Consider the following 20,535-nt stretch of genomic DNA (forward strand, 5'->3'; position numbering starts at 1 on the left):
TGGGCTTTGTCACCCTGGGTAATCCTAATTTGTAAAATAGTTATAACTAACAATATACTTCCAACAAATGTTTGGTGGTCATTTAGGTCATTTATTTAAACGAATACAAAGTTCAAAGCACAATACGAGGATGGAACTCAGAACTGTTCGCTTATTTATACACGTACTTTAGAGTTTCATCAAATTAACAGTCATCTCCGTACCATAACTAATCAAAGTTTATCAAGTAAAATGGAAATGCCTAGTTAAATTTGGTTAAATTCATTCCAGCTCCGCAGTCCCTGAATAGAACTAAACAGTGTTTGTTTTCCCATTCGTAGCACCAGATTTTTCTAAAAATGTGAGATCCTACTAATCTATGTTAACTGTAGACAACTCTATATTAGTCAAAACTCAGCAACCGACACTTTCGATAAAGTTACCTGATCTGTGTGATTATATTATGACTAACTCGAATTTTCAAAAACAAAAAAACAATGTGTATAAATGTCTTCAATGTTGTGTTATTCCTATTTTTAGAACCTAAGTGAAGTATAGATCATTTTGATAGATAGTAAGTTTTATAAAAATACGTAGCAGCCCATAACAAAATGATCGCATCACCTTGCCGAACTCTTCACAGTCTGTTCAACAAATATTGCTTATGCTTGGCTATTTATTTGTGTGAACCATGGGAAAAGGTCATACTACGTATCCTTTTTCATTGCTATGATAAGCATTTCACTACATGAGAAATTTTCAAATGCATAAGTTATGTAAATTCTCTTGAAAGCCCATTAGTAGAAACTCCATTTCTTTCACGGAGATTCTTCTATGTGATGCGCGTTTGTTATAGTTTCATTTATTAAAGAAAGAAAATGTATTCTTTTTAGGCGTTCAAGTGGACATCATGGTGTTTTTGTTTTTAAAGTGAACTTTAAAACATACAAGTACCTTCAGTTATTTTCAAGACAAAAGGTGGATGAGTTGCGACTTAAGTTTCCCTTTTTATTTCGAAAGTGTATTCTATTAACTACGCCTTGTGAAATCTCTATGTGCTTGATTCTAAGGCTGAGTATGAGTTACTAGCAACAGCAGTAAATCACGGGAAGCTGTAAACAATTAGATTTTTATTTCGTATGAATACACATGGACAGCTTGACTCAAAAAATCTTGACTAAAGTAGTGAAAAAGTGCAGGAAGACTTCAAAGTACAAATGAAAAAGTTTAGAATCTCTCAAACAAGTCTCAATTCGCATTATGAAGTAACAGCTGAAAACAGATATCAGACAAATATAAGGGGACCTAATCAATATCATGTTCTAAAAATTCCTAATTAGCACCAATGGATTTATATGCATCATTCTGATAAATTCCAGTTTTACAGCCCTGACCTTTTCGAACGAGTCAGTGACATTCATATTTTGATTCATTTTTGCTTTTCCCCTTAACTATTCCTGATAGATTGCATCACACTAGCAATAATTTGTGCCCTTACATATACTACTGTTTTAATTGTCCCTAGTCAACTATCTACTCTTATAATATTTGTATGGAAATGCCTGAATGGAGATACGCATTGGCATTCTAAACATATAAACAACATTTTACAATAGTGTTAGTCATTATAAAGTTCTTAAATATTTAAAACTAACTTTACCTTTTAAAATATCTTTCCGAAAACTGGTTTTCTCTGCGTTTATTCTACTTCTGAAAATGTTTACACAAACCATGTGTTTTTCACTAATAAGTATGCCTTATTTTGCTGTGCATTAGAAGCTGTGTAATTAATTTTATTGCCTTTCAAATGGTATCTAAAGCTCAATTTCAGTTTGTTTTTTCTGTTCCTTGCAAAGTAACTACAAGGAACCTGTCACGTATACATACTTCATAAAGCGGATTAGAAAATCAAGACGAAAACTGTTGGCTCACACGCATTAGTTGCTGAAAAATCAAAAAGAGCATTATAGTCCCTGTATGAACATTTTTCTGCACGTACATAATATACAAGTTATTTGAAAAAATAGATGTGTAGTGGCTAGCAGTGGAACTCTGGACGCGCGTTTCCTCTTATCTATGACTCATCAGTTGCATGATATTGGATCCTACAGTTCACTCTGGAACTAAAACCCAGTTCCTATCATTTCAAACCCCATCGCGTTATCCACTTAGCTAGGACTAAACATGCATTTGCATTCCATTGTCAGTCACCATCCATCTCTGCTCAATATCATTGTAACTGATTGGTAATTTAGAACTTATAATAGTTGATATCGTTTCATATTAAGAACTAACAATATAACGGGAGCAGTTTACGAATAACTCCTTATGGTTAGATGCTTGATATTAATCATGAACTGCTCGGCTAAAAGAAACTTTTTCCTAATTTGCCGTATAAGGCTCATCACCCTTGACTATTGTCTCAGTCTTGGTTTCTCTTCACAAGACGTCTGTTTGGCACTAACCTTGACCATTAAGTTACATCAAGTACCTGGTTTGAAGTGGCTATCATTGGACGATGAGGTCTTCTGTCAATCATGCCCTGAAATTTTAAAATAGTGATTATTATTATTTTTATTTACGCATGCTACTCCTCGTGGAGGAGCACAGGCCGCCCATCCAACCCTGTCCTGGACAATCCTTTCCAGTTGTCATTCATCCTTTTCATATCTGCTTCTATTTCGTGACGTAATGTGTCCTTTGGCTTCCCTCGTGATGCAGTTTTGTGATTTCCGTAATGTATGTCCTATCCACTTCCAACGTATTTTTCTAATTTCCTCTTGAGATGGAAGATGGTTTGTCGACTCCGAGAGAAGGCTGTTTCTGATGGTATCCGGCCAATGGATGTTGAGAATCTTGCGTAGTACTTGAGCCTTCTTGATGATGGTTGCAGTGGTTCTACATGTTTCAGCTCTGTACAATAGAACTTTGTATTGAAGATTCTGACTGTGATGTTGGCTGACAGTTGTTTTAAGTTCCATATGCTCTTCAACTGTAGGAATTCCGTCTTTGTTTTGCCAATCCTCGCCTTTACGTCTGCATCCGATCCTCCTTGTTCATCGATGATGCTTCTCAGGTACGTGGAAGATTCCACATCTTCCAGAGCTTTTCCATCAAGTGTGACTGGGTTGGTGTTCTCCGTGTTGTATTTGAGGATCTCGATTTTTCCACTGTGTGTGTTGAGGCCTACTGATACAGAGGCTGCTGCTACACTAGTTGTCTTCACTTGTATTTGTTACTGTGTATATGATAGGGGGCCTAGATCATCTGTGAAGTCCAAATCATCTAGTTGCTTGCACGCTGCCCATTGTATACCATGCTTCTGTTCAGACGTGGAGGTCTTCGTAACCCAGTCTTCATAAATCAGAAACAAGAGAAAGGGAAAGAGTAAGCAACCTTGTCTGATACCGGTCCTCACTTGGAATGTAGCTGTCCCATATGCACGACTCTGCAACGTAGTCTGTCGTATGAATCCCAGATGATGTTAAGGATCTAAGCCACTCACCCCATAGTTTCGAAGAAGGTTCGCCCATCCACGCTGTTAAATGCTTTCTCATAGTGAAGGAAGTTGGTGTAAAGTGACGAATTCAATTTAGTTGGTTGTTGAACAATGATCAGTAGTGTCGCGATTTGGTGTGTGCACCACTGATCCTGACGGAATCCAGCCTGTTGGTCTCGAAGTTGGGCGTCTACCGCGTCTTTCATCCGATTCAGCAACACTGTTGCAAATGTGTTCTGGTACTGACAGTAGTGTGATGCCTATGTAGTTCTCACATTCGCTCAGATCTCCTTTCTTTGGTATCTTTCTTTCCAGTCCATAGGCACTTGTTCATCCTCCCAAATCTTCCTGAATAGAACGTGGAGCGTGTTTGCAGTTACTTCACTGTCTGACTTCAGTGCTTCAGCTAGTATATTATCAGGTCCTGCTGGTTTCCCACTCTTGCTTTGTCTGATGGTCATACTGATTTTTCCGTCTTTGGTGGAGTGATATCTATAAGAAGGTCTGTTTGTGGTGCTTTGATGTCCGGCTGATGTTCTCTGGTCAGGCTGTTTTCTACTGGATGGTGTTCCTAACCCTCCTTTATCACTCTAGAGATCAACAGGCGGAGTTTATAATCTCATCGCCCAACCATGAATGCTTATTTGTGTACGCTTCACTGATTATACATGGTACTTTAAGGATTCTTAAACCTGAAGTTTGAGGTCTAAGACTTTAAGGAGGACCAGGTGACTCGTTGAGAGATACCTGCTGTAAACATTTATTTGAGCCAAGGCTGGGTTATAAAACCCGAAGTATATTAGAAGTAAAATTAATTAGTGCTTGTCTTATATGATGTTTGGATTTATATCCTCGAAAATTCAACCCGAAAAGAGACGCTCAAAAGAGATTTACTTTGTTGACGTAAGTACGTATCTTGCAAATCCATACTCATTTTCATGAACGCGACCTACGAGGTTGTGTAAAACACGTCTAAATACACTTGCTAGTGTTATTCTATGGAAATGCATTATGGATACAACGAAACTATTTCCTCATAATATTATAGCATATGGAAAATGTGGACTGGTTTTATCTCGATTTGCCGTTCTTCCTTCACATGACTTAATGTCTTAAGAAATCATGTAAAAATATGAGCACTCTCTCAGTCTGTAAGGGGAATAAATTTTTTTAGGTCTATGAACCTTGTAGTTGTATTTTAAGATGAAAGCTATCTACTTGACTTCTATTGACCGTGGCGATTTCTGTCCTTAGAATCATCAAAACGAGCTTACTACTGGTTAGTTGTTAGAACTCTAAACATAAAGTTATTCGTTTTCAGACATACGACTGACAAACTTTACTGGGAATCTGAAGTTATTTAATTTCTTCCCGGTGCTGCTGTTCGTCGCTTTGGTTATGTTATTGATAATTTGAGTGAAGTTATGGTTTTTAAACAACCAACTTGTTTAGTTAACAAATCCCGTTGTCCACATAAACCGATTACGGACATAGAACTCAAGTATGCATGATCGGCATACTATCACCGATTAAAATCTTTTAGATTAGGTTTTTGTAGTACTCTCGTTGATCCACTTATAAAGATTGCTGTGGCTCCCAACATTTTTTAACCCAACGTCCCTGTCATCGACTTTTAAGTCAACCTGGTTTTGGACAACAAACGGTCTTAGTACGTTTCTATTATCTTGTTTTGTTGGGAGTTTATGCTTGTTTGGTCTGTAAGTTTGTTCTGTTGAATCAATAGCATCTATATCAATATTGATAGTGCATTATCATTGCAGACCACCAAGCATATTAAAGACCTCACGTACTGGCCATTAATCTGCATCCAAAATACTAGCTTTTATAGAATAACAACATTGTAAATGTTATGGGAAATTCTTTTTTGCTGAAAGGCATAGGTGATCAGTTTTCTTACATATCACTCAATAGCTGAAAAATAATACTTGGTCTCTGTGATATAAATAAGATCTTTTATCTGTTGGCATCTTTCATACGGACTTTCTAAAGAAGCATGTTGTAATACACTATATGTGAAGCAAATTACTTTGGCATCTGAAATCAGTTAGGCTGTACAGAAAATTAAAGCAAAACGTTTGGAGAGCCAGCTGATTTTTCGTGTTTAGATGCAGTAATTCTTAACATACAGTATTCTGGCTTTCAGCCATCAAGTTTATTTGTCAGTTGATAAATTTGGTAAAATTAACATTATCAAGTTCAATTAAACTTCAGTGTCAATAAGGAAGTTATTACTAGCAGCATTTGTGTTATACCAAAAAGTAAAACATTCACTTTGCATTGAATTTTGTGTTAAGCAAGAAGCAAGTTCAACCCTAACATATATCTATGTAAAAGCAATATCTTGCACTTGCAGGATGGGAATATCACGGATCAAGAATCATCATACATTCCTTCAAAACAAAAGAGGAGGAGATCACAATGAATGTTATCGAAAAACACTGAATCCAAGCCGGAAATAAAAGACTCGATCCGGGAGAGCCGCTACTGTACGTTGGTCATGAATGAGAAAATGCTTCGCAAACAAAAGAAGTTACATTGATGCTGTTCGAAGAAGCACAACAAGCATCCATAGGATGGGAATTTCATGGATCCACAATCATCCAAGCAGTCCTCAAAACAAAGGAGAGGATTACAGTAAATGTTATCTAGTGCAGAGGCACTCACTAATGATAGCAGTGAAGACGATAAAGAACAATTTTATAGCAGACTGAAGTCAACCGTAAAAAAGTGTCCAAAAATACATGACCATTGGGATGGAAGATCTAGACAACATCACGTATGAAAATATCATGGCACGACATGAATTAGAGAAAATGGAGGAAAAAGATCAGTGATGCACAGACCAAATCGCGACACTACTGATCATTGTTCAACAACCAACTAAATTGAATTCGTCACTTTACACCAACTTCCTTCACTATGAGAAAGCATTTAACAGCGTGGATGGGCGAACCTTCTTCGAAACTATGGGGTGAGTGGCTTAGATCCTTAACATCATCTGGGATTCATACGACAGACTACGTTGCAGAGTCGTGCATATGGGACAGCTACATTCCAAGTGAGGACCGGTATCAGACAAGGTTGCTTACTCTTTCCCTTTCTCTTGTTTCTGATTTATGAAGACTGGGTTACGAAGACCTCCACGTCTGAACAGAAGCATGGTATACAATGGGCAGCGTGCAAGCAACTAGATGATTTGGACTTCACAGATGATCTAGGCCCCCTATCATATACACAGTAACAAATACAAGTGAAGACAACTAGTGTAGCAGCAGCCTCTGTATCAGTAGGCCTCAACACACACAGTGGAAAAATCGAGATCCTCAAATACAACACGGAGAACACCAACCCAGTCACACTTGATGGAAAAGCTCTGGAAGATGTGGAATCTTCCACGTACCTGAGAAGCATCATCGATGAACAAGGAGGATCGGATGCAGACGTAAAGGCGAGGATTGGCAAAACAAAGACGGAATTCCTACAGTTGAAGAGCATATGGAACTTAAAACAACTGTCAGCCAACATCACAGTCAGAATCTTCAATACAAAGTTCTATTGTACAGAGCTGAAACATGTAGAACCACTGCAACCATCATCAAGAAGGCTCAAGTACTACGCAAGATTCTCAACATCCATTGGCCGGATACCATCAGAAACAGCCTTCTCTCGGAGTCGACAAACCATCTTCCATCTCAAGAGGAAATTAGAAAAATACGTTGGAAGTGGATAGGACATACATTACGGAAATCACAAAACTGCATCACGAGGGAAGCCAAAGGACACATTACGTCACGAAATAGAAGCAGATATGAAAAGGATGAATGACAACTGGAAAGGATTGTCCAGGACAGGGTTGGATGGGCGGCCTGTGCTCCTCCACGAGGAGTAGCATGCGTAAATAAAAATAATAATAATCACTATTTTAAAATTTCAGGGCATGATTGACAGAAGACCTCATCGTCCAATGATAGCCACTTCAAACCAGGTACTTGATGTAACTTAATGGTCAAGGTTAGTGCCAAACAGACGTCTTGTGAAGAGAAACCAAGACTGAGACAATAGTCAAGGGTGATGAGCCTTATACGGCAAATTAGGAAAAAGTTTCTTTTAGCCGAGCAGTTCATGATCTCAAAAAAAGTGAACTTGGGAAATCGAGTCACTTCAGTATTTTTTTACAGGCAGAATTGAAAGTAAATCGATTCAAAAGAACTAGTAGATATTTTTATTCCATCCAAACCATAAATATTTAGTAAGGCAAGAGCATTCAAGATTTAGATGGAGCTCTGTTCTCTGAGCTGGATGGTTTGATCGTGGAGCTTTCATCGTTCTTCTGAACGACATCACCAGCACAAACTTCAGATAGAAGTGAAGTGTTCGAACTTCTCCATATGCGTTTCACAGCTTGCTCTATACACCTCGACGTTGATTGGTTCTTATTGACCTTAAATTTGTCGTTGTTTACTTCTTTGTTTTGATTGTGCCTCCCATTGGTCTGATTTTTGTCCCTATATGCATAATTTTCCTGATTGGTTGATAAATTGGATCGATTTCAATGTCCTTGTTGATTGACCTGAGTGCCAGGCTTCTCGAAATTCTCTGGTGTTTTTGGAATTTCCTCTGCCCAAGATTTCCACATTTTTCCAATCGAATGAGTGTCCACAGTTGTCCACGTGTATTGATAAGTGAGGAAGTATCGTGGCGTTTGACCGTTAATTGATGTTCATATAGGCGAAGGTGAAGGGGGCGTTCGCTCTGTCCGATGTAGTGTTTTTCTCAGTTCGCACAATTTATTTTGTAGATGATGTTTGATTTGTCTTCCTTTGTTATTTCATCCCTTGGTTTGCATAGGATTGATTGTAGTGATTTTGTCGGTTTGTGTGCCACACCTATCCCGAAGGTTTTCAGCAGTCTCGTTGAGGTTTCTGATATGCCTTTTATGTATGGTAGGGCGATCCTCTTGTTGATTTCTGTCCTTGACTTAGGTTCTGATTCTGCGTGCGGTTGGTATTTTTTGATGAAGTTGATTGGGTAGCCGTTCTTTTGAAATATGCCCTTCAGGTATTTCTCTTCATTTTTTCGTGCTTCCAGTGTGCTGCAGTGTGTCCTCGCCCTTTTGAACAAAGTGTGTACGCGGTTGATTTTGTGAGCTCTTGGGTTGTTGCTATTGTAGTTGAGGATTTGATCTGTATTGGTCGGTTTCCTATACACTTGAGTTTCCAGTTTTCCTGTGTCAGTTCTAGTGATTAATACATCCAAGAATGATAGTTTGTTGTTTGACTTCCGTTCCATTGTGAACTTGATATCATCGAAGACGTTGTTGATCAGCTTGTAAGTGTTTTTTAGCTTATTCTTTTTGACGATGACGAATGTGTTGTCTACATAGCGAATCCAAATTTTTGGCTTGATCACTGGTAATATAGCGGCTTCTAGTCTTTGCATCACTGCTTCTACAATCAGTCCTGATATTGCTGATCCCATTGATGTCCCTTTCGTTTGTTCGTAGATTTTGTTGTTGAATTGAAGCTATGTTGTTAGGCATAAATCGATGAGTTCTAGTAGACTCTGAATTTGAAGCTTCGTATACTTAGTGAGATTTGTGTCGTTGGTGAGGAGCAGAGATATTGTTTCTTTTGCTAACTTTGGTCCAATTGAGGTGAATAACGCTATTACATCGAAGGATATCATCAGTTCGTCGTTGTTGATTTGAATGTCCTTAATTTGGTCCGGGAATTGTGTGGGGGATTTGATGGAGTGGTTGGATGAATCTACTAAATATTTCAGTATTCCTGAAATTTCTTTCGACAAATTGTATGTTAGTGTTCCGGGGAGTGCTACCATTGGATGTAGTGGAATGTTTGGTTTGTGTATTTTTGGTCTGCCGTAAAATCGAGGGAGTACTGGTCACTCCTCACTTATCAATACACGTGGACAACTGTGGACACTCATTCGATTGGAAAAATGTGGAAATCTTGGGCAGAGGAAATTCCAAAAACACCAGAGAATTTCGAGAAGCCTGGCACTCAGGTCAATCAACAAGGACATTGAAATCGATCCAATTTATCAACCAATCAGGAAAATTATGCATATAGGGACAAAAATCAGACCAATGGGAGGCACAATCAAAACAAAGAAGTAAACAACGACAAATTTAAGGTCAATAAGAACCAATCAACGTCGAGGTGTATAGAGCAAGCTGTGAAACGCATATGGAGAAGTTCGAACACTTCACTTCTATCTGAAGTTTGTGCTGGTGATGTCGTTCAGAAGAACGATGAAAGCTCCACGATCAAACCATCCAGCTCAGAGAACAGAGCTCCATCTAAATCTTGAATGCTCTTGCCTTACTAAATATTTATGGTTTGGATGGAATAAAAATATCTACTAGTTCTTTTGAATCGATTTACTTTCAATTCTGCCTGTAAAAAAATACTGAAGTGACTCGATTTCCCAAGTTCACTTTTTTTGAGATCATACAACAAAACACAATCTCTCTCAATTAAATATGAATCTCTTACAACTGTTCTGGATTTGGAATAGTAAATTAGAACAAATTAACCGAAAATGTTGTTTTTGGAGTCTGTTAGCCGACCAGAAGATACGAAAACTGCGTAGAACTATTCAATTATTTATGTAATGTCTAGTTTACACTATTTGGAATTTTTAAAAATTATAAGAGTTGGTATTTTCATATCTATTAAATTTGAATTGTTTAGTCCTGATCCAAACAGCAAAGGGATCTTAATGATTAGAAGTAAGCTAAAATGTAGCACATGTGGTTATATCTCGCTCTAAAACAATTTTCAGCTAACTGGTAGATAATGATGATCAAAAGATAAATATACTGGTGTGAATAAGAAAATGTTCGAAAGCAAAATTAAACAATATCACAAGTCTATCTGATTTTATTATCTGTTGGTGCTGACAAAGACTGTTTCTAAGTTTTCTCTTTCGAAATACTTCTATGATGGCATTAATTCTCCCGAATAACTTGGAAGTAATAATCATTTATAACAATAAAAAACAGGCTTTTTTATTTTGCTAGGAGGTGAGTATATATATGCTAATTCACTCAAACATTCTGCATTTATACGAAAATGTCAAGATAAAAAAGACAAATAATCGCCCAAACATTATTTAACATAATCACTGATATTTTTTATTCTACCACACTAAGCAACATTTTTCTTCCAATGAATATTTCAGGCAACAGAAAGTAAGTAGATTATCTTTACAAAATGTACGTTAATTAGGAAATTCCTATTGGTGCCTTTTGATATTTACCTTCACATATATCAAAAGTAAAATCAAAGAGTATTTACAACGAATCCAAGCAATAACCACAGAATTATCCATATGTACATTTCCCCAAATATTTGAAGTTAACATTAATCAGTAGGAATATTCAGATTCAAATGCTAATGTTTTTCAATTAATTGATAAAACTTAAGATTTACTAAGCCAGTTTTGTTGCTACGAAAATACACGTCCTTATTATTGATATTTGTCATTTTTAGAATGATTTTCACGCATATACTGAATTTTTAGTTTCTTATACGCCTTTTAGATGTTAGAAATAAAAGAAAATCAACCGTTAACAGTAATAGATTCTCAAACGGTGTTTCCGGCTACGTTGAATAAACGGTCTCAACTATTCTTCATTTTGACCATCACTACAATAAGGTGTACTGTTTTTTGCTTTTACTAAGCGGTTGAGAGTGATTGTAAACTGATAAGGAGTGGTTGAATAAAAACAAGCGCGTCAGGCTAGTCGGGAACGAAGCAGAAAGATTTCTAAACCAAAGTTTCTTCTAAGCTATAGCACTGCTTAAATAAATATAAGGTTTCTGTAAACATCCTAGATAATATGCAAGGAAAGAAAAATAAAAAGGAAACAGTCAACAACAGCCAGATGAAAGCACATAAAGCCAAGGTAGGAGCAAACAGATGAATAAAGAGCTTTCGAGGTGACGAGCGAAAATATGTAGATGGCCTGGGAACTACAGTAGAACAAGCTGGAAGAGAACAGTTAGGACAACTATATGATACAACAAAGAGGCTGGCAGAAAATATAGTAAACCAAAGCGGCTAGTCAGGAAGAAACAAAGAAAAGTGACCACTGAGGATCAAGAACAACAAAAGAAGTGGGGAGATCACTTTGAAAGACTCGTAAATAGGCCCGCACCAACGAACGCATTCTAATTGAAGACTGATGTAAGAAAAGGCTACCTACTCTCGTCTTTTTCCTTTCCACTGGTTGTTGACTGGATCATGAGGACCCACATTTCAAATGCACAAAATACATTGGACACCTTGGATACAGCTGGATAAATTGTAACTGGCCCTTTTATTCCATAAATAGAGACAAATGCCGACGAAGATGGACAATGTAGCGGCGTCTTCTTCAGAAATAGCTCTCGACATTTATAAAGGGAAAACGAAATCCTATAGTACAACACACGGAGCACCAGTCACATTGTACACGATGAGGAAGCTCTGAATAGAGTGAAATCCTGTATGTCCTTTGGCAGTATCATGGGCAAACAAGAAAGATCTGAAACAGATTTAAAGACAAGACTTGGCAAAGAAAAGGGAATATTGCCACAACCGTGAATTATCTGGAATTCGAATATTCTGACTGTGGTATTGAGTGACAATCATTTTAAAACTGACACTAAAACGGATTTATCGTACGGAGCTGAAACTTGAAAACCTACCACAACCATAATCGAAAAAGTGCAAGTTTTTACAAACAGCTGTCTACATAATGTCTCAAATTAATTGACAGGGACCATCAGCAATAATGTGCTCTGTCAAAAACATCTGCTTCCAGTTGAGGAGATTAGGAAAAGACAAAAGAGGCAAATTGAACACACTTTACGGAAATTGCTAAAATGCATCGTGAGGCAAGCCATAACTTGGAATCGTCGAGGCAAAAGAAAGGGTGGCAAACCATAGGACACACGGCGCAGGGGATAGGAGACAGACATCAAGATAGTACATAGCACTTTGGAACAACCTGAAGGAAAATTCCAAAAGTACTAACAGGTTTAGATAAGTAATTCCGTCCCAAGTTATTGCTTGCCACCCATATCAGTTCTGTTTGGTGCAATCATGAAAATCTGATAGAAAGAATGGAAACTTTAACTTAATTTAGGAACTAAAAAGCGGAAAGATTTATCACTTACCTCTAAGTGCAAATGTGTCTTACTCAGAAGTGCAGTCATCAAATTACAAACAACCGAAGGTTTTTCTAGATCCTGACTTTAGTAAAATAGTTTCTTGAAGATATTTATCATGAGAACTGCCATATATGATTAAGATACAACCTACATCACATTGTTTAAAAAACTCAAATGTACAAAGAACAATTAAACAACGTTCAAATATACAGTAATATTTCTTAACTGTATTTCAGGGTTGACATGCACTTATGGAGTGTTTCCATTGTACCACTTAAGCTGGTAAATGAAATAATATTTTAGTTCAGGTGGTTAGTTTATTTTAAATGAAATATATAGTGGTCCAACTTCATAAGATTTTACTTAAGGCAAAAATAGGTTATCAATGATACTACTGTAATAAGTATACAAAATACCGTTGTTAGAGCCACCTACTAAACATACGAAAGTAGTGTGTTCGGTGGCAAGTTTGAACCATCACTAAATGATTCCTTATTTTTAAACAATTGAACAAAATATTTTTTGACCACGTCGTTTGTTTTGTCCATATTATGAAGTTTGATGATAATGTTAATGTCGATCCTGTAATAAAGCAATGAGAAAATACACCACTAAATTAGTGTATAATGGATGAGCAAGCACTTATCTGGAAGAAGAAGCTCTAAGTTCAATTTGACGAGATCTTAGAGGTCAGGATCATATGAGAACCGATCGAGAACAGTTTTCAGGAAGAGGTATTTAATTTATATGAAAAATATGCAACCGACGTGTTTCGAATTAAACAGATTGTTTAGATAACTAATGATGAAAACTACACTACTAATTAGTTTTCGAAACTGTATTTCACTTCACTCTGCCAAAAAAAAGCACAGAACACTTTATTTTTGACGACGAGAATTTCCAAGGAGAAGTTAAAATAAAAGGCAGTCATGGTTCAGATGTTTATGGAACTGTTTATTTATGAAGATTATAGTTGATGCTAAATAATGAGCCCTTTATACAACTTTACAGATAACTACAATTTGTCAGCTGGTATAAATAATCTGTGGCCTTCTTCACGAAAGATCGTAAAATAAACCATACGAAGTGATTTAGAAAGTTTTATATTTATGCAAATATTCAAAAAATAATAAAAATAACTTACTGATGTATTCAGCCTAACAATAATGTGGATATAAATTACTAAAAATAAGCAGAACAATATATTCCAAAGCCACTTTTGTTCTTATTTAAAACAGTCGAACAAAAACTGATACAGTATTATCACACTTCCAGGTATTAAAAGAAATGCCATATAAAACAGACTGCACAATATCAACATCATGCATGTATCTGAAACAAGTAAAATTCACTGTAAGGAAAATTCGCAGTAATCGTCCTAGGAATGAGATACAATGCTGGTAGAATAAACCGTGCTTGGAAAAAAATAGGGATTCACAATTTACCTTTCTGTGATTGAGTGCGTAATATCACTAAGAGGGCACATCACTTATTCAGTCGGACAATTACGTGTATATACTAATCCTCCTTGCAAAATTAGAACGTCTACTTATAAAAGTGGAAAAATGCTAGATTATTGCTGAACATACCAGGACTTACATGAACCAAACTTAAGGAATATCGTGCTGACACTTACAAACCTCTGCTGGGAAATAGAAGTTCGTTCATTTGGCTCGGTGAACACCTTTAGGTGGTCAGAAAAAAGAAAGATGATGAAGATTTAGATAGGTTTCTCCATGTGACGTTTTCGGAGCCATACGGTTCGAAATACACCGCAACAATGATGAAAACGCTTGTAATGGTTGTTCCACAGTCACAGTTTAAAGATCAATTCATGTTAGTCATTGTTTTTTTGTTGTAAATATGTATTGACAGAGCACATTCTAGTTGTGTATATGTCGAAATAAGGTTCTGTTGACCGGGTTTTTCGACGTGCATACACTAAATCCAAGTTCTAATCTTCCCACAAGGAAAAACAAACTATCGATCGCAGTGAAAGTCCTCTTTTGAGTAAACCCTTAAATATTTACTGAATACTGAACTGTGTTACCGATTATCCTACTTAAACAAAGTTCAAAACACTACACGCTATGATGAATTTAAGCTAAAAAATTTCCATTAAAAAACCAGTGGTACTTCGCACATTATTTATTAATGAACAACAAATTTAGCAGCACCCCGTGTAAGGTTACTTCAGATTATGCGTATCAGAAACTGAGCCACGAAGTATTGTATATATATATATACCAGTGGTGTTCAAGTTGTATTAGCAATTTATTTTCGAGCACAAATACACAGAGATAAATGAGGCAACATATAATGATGTGTGGAATGAAGAAAGCACCAGACAAAATCTACAGTGATACCCTCTAAGTATTAGATCTAACCTTCGATAAAATATAGTCAGTGTCGAGTAGTTTGTATGCCTATACGTAGGAGATTGTATAACCTCAACAACATTTCATACCTGTGTAGGGCCAGTGAAATGTCACTGAGCCCTAGCCAAATCATCCGGCAGTTGGATCACTGAGTGTCGAACAGATCGTCGCTCCCTGCCAAGGTCATGTACAACAAAACGCGCATTAGTTAGTCATACGCCATGGACTGGCTCAAGCGGCAGTGGTCTTACTTTCGCTTGTATCTACCTTAACTAATATATTTCTGTGATAACGTCCTCTGTGTTGTACAGTCTTCAAAGCATCTATGGTACCGTGATACGTCAATGGGGTAGTCCACGTAAGATGCTGACCACAAGGTGTGACTTCGACATTAGCTAGTTTGCCACACCATTCATGTCTAACTCGAGTAGGCCTCCAATCATTTCGACATAGATCATCTACGTTGGTGATCAACACTGGTGAGCAAGACTTCGAATAACGCAACCTATCACTATAATCTTTATTATTGTATTCTATACTTATTCTTTTTCATTTTTATCATCGCCTATGTTAATCTGTTACTGTGAACTTTCGTTGCTTCATGTCAATGTTGATTAGCATTTAAACCTAGATAATTCGTTCAATCGACAGAACTAACCAATCAACTACGATTATAATCGCCTATCGTGGTTCTTTAACAAGCATTAGCAGCATGTAAATGCTCCTGTGTAATATGTTTGTTAAAATATCAACCACTCGTGAGTATAGCCACAAGGCAACACGAACGCATATCTCTTTGTACCTTATCCACTGGTATAAATAAGACAAGATTAACTATCGACTATAAATTCATCTTTCTGCTTAACCACTATCCACTAGAATGTTTTGCTTTTTTTTACCACTGTCTGCCTAATTTCCAATTGCTGAGTTCCATGGCCAAACAGAGGATACGAATGCTATAAATTTACGACTGTTCGTCAGTCTACAATGCTGTGTTAATCGAACAATTTAATCAACAGTACCTCGTACATAATCCATATTCAAACTACTGCCTACTTCATATCTTCATTACTTAGAGGCAAGAGTAACCCAGGCGAGTTTCATAATTTCATTAGATTATTTTGTACTATATTTATGATGCGTGATAACATTTCGTAGTTGCTTTCACGTAAACTAGTCATATATTCTGTCACTGCCGTCAAGTTTTAGTCGAAATCATGTACATTTATGACTCGTTAGTCGACATACTATGGTAAAACATATTGCATGTACACGAGCACGCTTAGTCCATGTCCCAAGTGCACACGTTGTCGTACTTGATATGTCACTTAACGCTAGGTAATAAGCTCTTTGTATCATCCTTTTACGAAATGGCCACGTTACCTGGACCCTCTAAACCTTAGTTACATTGGTGGTTACCATTTTAATTAATGTTTATTATACCCTTTGTATTTGCTATTAATTCACACGGGTAATCATGGCTCCATTTCCTTATTACACGACAGTCATTTTAATTCTATTTTCGGTTTATTTACATGCGATACGGGTTCGGAAAATATCTAAACGTCCTCGAAAATTCTCCACGAACCCAACCATAGTTTTCGTATATGTTTTTATTCACACATCCAACTGTTACGCTAATCATACCTAAACGAACGTTCAGTGCAACTGTCAGTATACGTAAGAACGATGTTATTTAGACTTGACATTGTAACACATCCGAACTATTGTAGTTGTTCTATTTCGACGTCGTACTTCATTTTATGAAGTATTGTTTCCTCGTGGCTGTTATTTAACAGATGATTCCGGTACATCAATCGGCTGTCCAACTACTCGACGATTTACAACCTGTCCAGTTCAATTGGTGGTCTGACGACAATATCATTCGCGCGAATCATCAGTTTATGCAGTCGAGCGAATCTCCTGCAAACTGAAAACGATATTGTCGCCTCTATCCCAACACTGACAGCGTTTTTCACGGGTATCATTGACATGAGTCCAGAGTGACACTCTTGGTTTCTTATGTTCTTTTCGATATTTTTCTGTTCACTAACCGAACAAACACGCAGCATTCACCGTTTATCATCTTTTAGAGACTTCATCGTGCCACCTTTGCTGTGGATTTGTAGCCTTCAACCCTTACTGACTGTAACAGCAGTCATGGACTTTTCAAACTGTGACTACAAGTTGGTCAATAGCTTCGCACAACGAAATCACGACCACTCTTCACTGTTATACTTCTGTACTTACGGTTAGTCTGTTAGATATAGATATAACTAGAATTCGACACTAATTAATAGCTGTCAACGATACTGTCCGACTTACAACTTTAAACTAATGACAGTACAAATATGGATATCGATTGATAATACACTTATCCTACTATCGCTATAGCATCATTACTCTTGCGGCAGACTTAACGTTTGTCATCGGAAGAACTGAATTACTTGTCAAGGCTATGTATTTCAGCGCGACTTGATAGAACAATAAAACGTTTTGTTCTTTTCATTATTTCTATGGTTAATCAATTTACGTTTAAGCAACGACCTACTAACATATTATGACTCGCTGTTTCCCGACCAGTTTCTGCCGCCTCCTTTCCATTTGTTTTACAGATAAGCAATACCTGGAGAATTTATAATATTCGTTTGGCACTCTCCGGCGCGCGACTGCTCCCAACATGTTTGGTACCGATTCAAACGGCCGCTGAATCTGGTGGGGGAGTATTGTAGGGCCAGTGAAATGTCACTGAGCCCTAGCCAAATCATCCGGCAGTTGGATCACTGAATGTCGAACAGATCGTCGCTCCCTGCCAAGGTCATGTACAACAAAACGCGCATTAGTTAATCATACGCCATGGACTGGCTCAAGCGGCAGTGGTCTTACTTTCGCTTGTATCTACCTTAACTAATATATTTCTGTGATAACGTCCTCTGTGTTGTACAGTCTTCAAAGCATCTATGGTACCGTGATACGTCAATGGGGTAGTCCACGTAAGATGCTGACCACAAGGTGTGACTTCGACATTAGCTAGTTTGCCACACCATTCATGTCTAACTCGAGTAGGCCTCCAATCATTTCGACATAGATCATCTACGTTGGTGATCAACACCTGTATATTTTCAGGCCGTTAACATACCAGTCAGTTCAATCAGAGGCGTACACACTAAAAAACAGACTGTTAACACAACACAAAGAAGTATATTATGTGGATTAAAAATACAATCCACATAACCTAAACTATATTCGAACAATAATTCTTGAAAAATTATTTAAAAACCTAGGAGCTCCTAGTTTCTAGAAACTACGACAAATCAGTTTAATATGAAATTACTGATCAATAACTTGTGTAACAAAGTATTTGAATGGCTTTTTGAGTTTCCCAATGATTATAAAATTAATTTCATAATCTATAAATGAGATGGGACAATGAAATTGAATACTAGAAAATATACAATCAAGAAAACAATACTAGCAAACTTTTAGAAGAAGCAACGTGATAAAGAAATGGCAGAAGCTTGCTTATTGATGTGACAAATGCGATTTTAATGGAAATAATGACAATTTACTATTTTATTTTCAAAGGATACTAATAAGTAGTTTTTTGTATGGCTCACAATCATCTGCCGCAGTAACCATACGATACTCTCTGTAAACGTTCTTCAATACATTTAATTTATTGATAACTTTCATCGTGTGTGAACACCTGAGTAGTATTTTCAGATGCTTGAAATTCTCTGAAGGTCACGATATACTGTTCAAATCATCGAACGACCATCAGTTTCAGTTTCAGTTACGAAAGGACTAGAGGGTTTCAATGTCAGTTTGGAAGGGACATGAGGCTTGATGGCCTCTGTCAGTCATGGCAATGATAGTATCTCATTTGGTCCAACTTTATTTTGAAAGAGTCGACGGATGGAGCCTCAACTACGTGCTGGGGTAATGAATTCCACTCGTTGATGATTCGATGGGAACGTTGACAGTCAACTGACAAGTAATTTGCTCTGGGCTTATGAAGATTTTTGGAGTGTCCTCGTAAATCCTCTGTTTTGGAAGACAAAAAATGAGGGCATATCAGGTACAAATTCATCACTAAGTAATTTGACAGCTGTAATCAAGTCCCCTCTAGTTCTTCGATAAGACACGGGGAATAGGTTTAGCTTAGACCATAGAGCGTCATACGGGGGCCTCGCTATTCCGGAAATAATCTGAGTTGCACTTCATTGAACCCTTTCCAAAAGCTCACTGTCCATTTTTAAGCGGATGCTAGCCGCTTGTATGTAGTACTCAAGTTCAGGACCCATGAATGCTGTATACAAAGTCAAAAAACGTTTTGGCATCAACATGACTGAAGGCCCTACGTATTGACCATAGGATTGTAGCGGTAAATAAATCCCCAAAATAAATAGCTCTGTAAGTTTTCGACATTGGATGCTGACCAGATTAGTTTTGGTGGACTCACCTAGCTGGAGGCGCTCGGTCATGCATCCGTACCAGATCACGTGTGGGAACGCCGTGCTCAACATCTACTGCAATCGCTAGCCAGACTAGGTCAGACAATTCCGATATATTGGCAATCGTCAAATACAACTTCTGATCCCCTTGATTCTGTCTTTCGATTTCTCTTGGTGGGTATGAGCTATAAGAGGTGTTACTGGTAAAAGCGTTGTCAAACACTGAATACCTGTGCCAACTTCAGGGTTCTAAAGCCTTTGACGGCTATTGCACGGCAGTGTGCAGCGATCTTTAAGTCTTGGCTAACAATTACTTTTAAGTCATTGTGTGTCTAGACAACAAGTAGCTGAGTGTTATTCATCGTGTATGTATCTACACCTTCATGACCGATATGCATCATAACAAACTTGTAAGTATTTATCGGCAACTGCCAGGTTTGAGACCACCCAGATTATTTCTCCAGGTCATTTTGGAGTTATAAGCTATCACTCTTACTTCGTATCGCTCTCCACATCTTGACATCGTCAGCCTATAGCAAGACAGATGATGATAATAGACGAGGAAGGTCATTTACTTACAACAGGAATAACATTGACCCCAAAACTGTACCCTGAGGCACTCTGCTAAGCACAGTCTCCCAGTTAGACAACTTGGAGTTCACTCGTACTCTTTGCTGGCGCTCAACTAGGAAGTATTTTGCCCACATCAAGACTGCTTGAAACCTCGACACTTCTTAACTTATATAACAGCCGGTTGTCCGGATCTTTGTCAAAAGCTTTGCTGAAGTCAAAGTAGGCCACGTCTACATGTAACTTTTGGTCCTTAAGAGCGCACCAGGCTTCACAGGCCACTGCTAAGTTGGTGAGACAGGAATGACCTATTCTATAGCCATCCTGCTTTTCCGAAATCATCCCGTTTTCATCGAGGTACGTAAACAGCTGCTTCCGAAAAATCTTTTCTAAAATTCTGAAATCTACACTGATTAGGCTCACGGGTCGGTAGTTCTCAGGTTTATGTTTCGTAC

The 20,535-nt window shown here is 37.6% G+C and overlaps 1 protein-coding gene across 1 annotated transcript; it reads right to left on the minus strand.

Moving 5' to 3' along the window:
- Window positions 1-2,039: 2,039 nt before the first annotated feature.
- On the minus strand, window positions 2,040-18,909 carry MS3_00000867 (uncharacterized protein). The gene is made up of 3 exons (XM_051208463.1): window positions 18,647-18,909; window positions 7,624-14,010; window positions 2,040-2,295 (listed from the first exon to the last, which is right to left on the minus strand). The coding sequence occupies exon 2, from the start codon at window positions 8,975-8,977 to the stop codon at window positions 8,273-8,275; it is 705 nt and encodes a 234-aa protein (XP_051074662.1). The 5' UTR covers window positions 8,978-14,010; window positions 18,647-18,909; the 3' UTR covers window positions 2,040-2,295; window positions 7,624-8,272.
- Between the last annotated feature and the right edge of the window lie 1,626 nt (window positions 18,910-20,535).

Source organism: Schistosoma haematobium, chromosome 1 (genome assembly GCF_000699445.3).
Source record: "Schistosoma haematobium chromosome 1, whole genome shotgun sequence".
Taxonomy (NCBI): Eukaryota; Metazoa; Platyhelminthes; class Trematoda; order Strigeidida; family Schistosomatidae; genus Schistosoma; species Schistosoma haematobium.

Excerpts from the sequence above, each read along its gene's own strand:
- MS3_00000867 (XM_051208463.1), bottom strand. The coding sequence starts at position 8,977 with ATGGGATCAGCAATATCAGGACTGATTGTAGAAGCAGTGATGCAAAGA.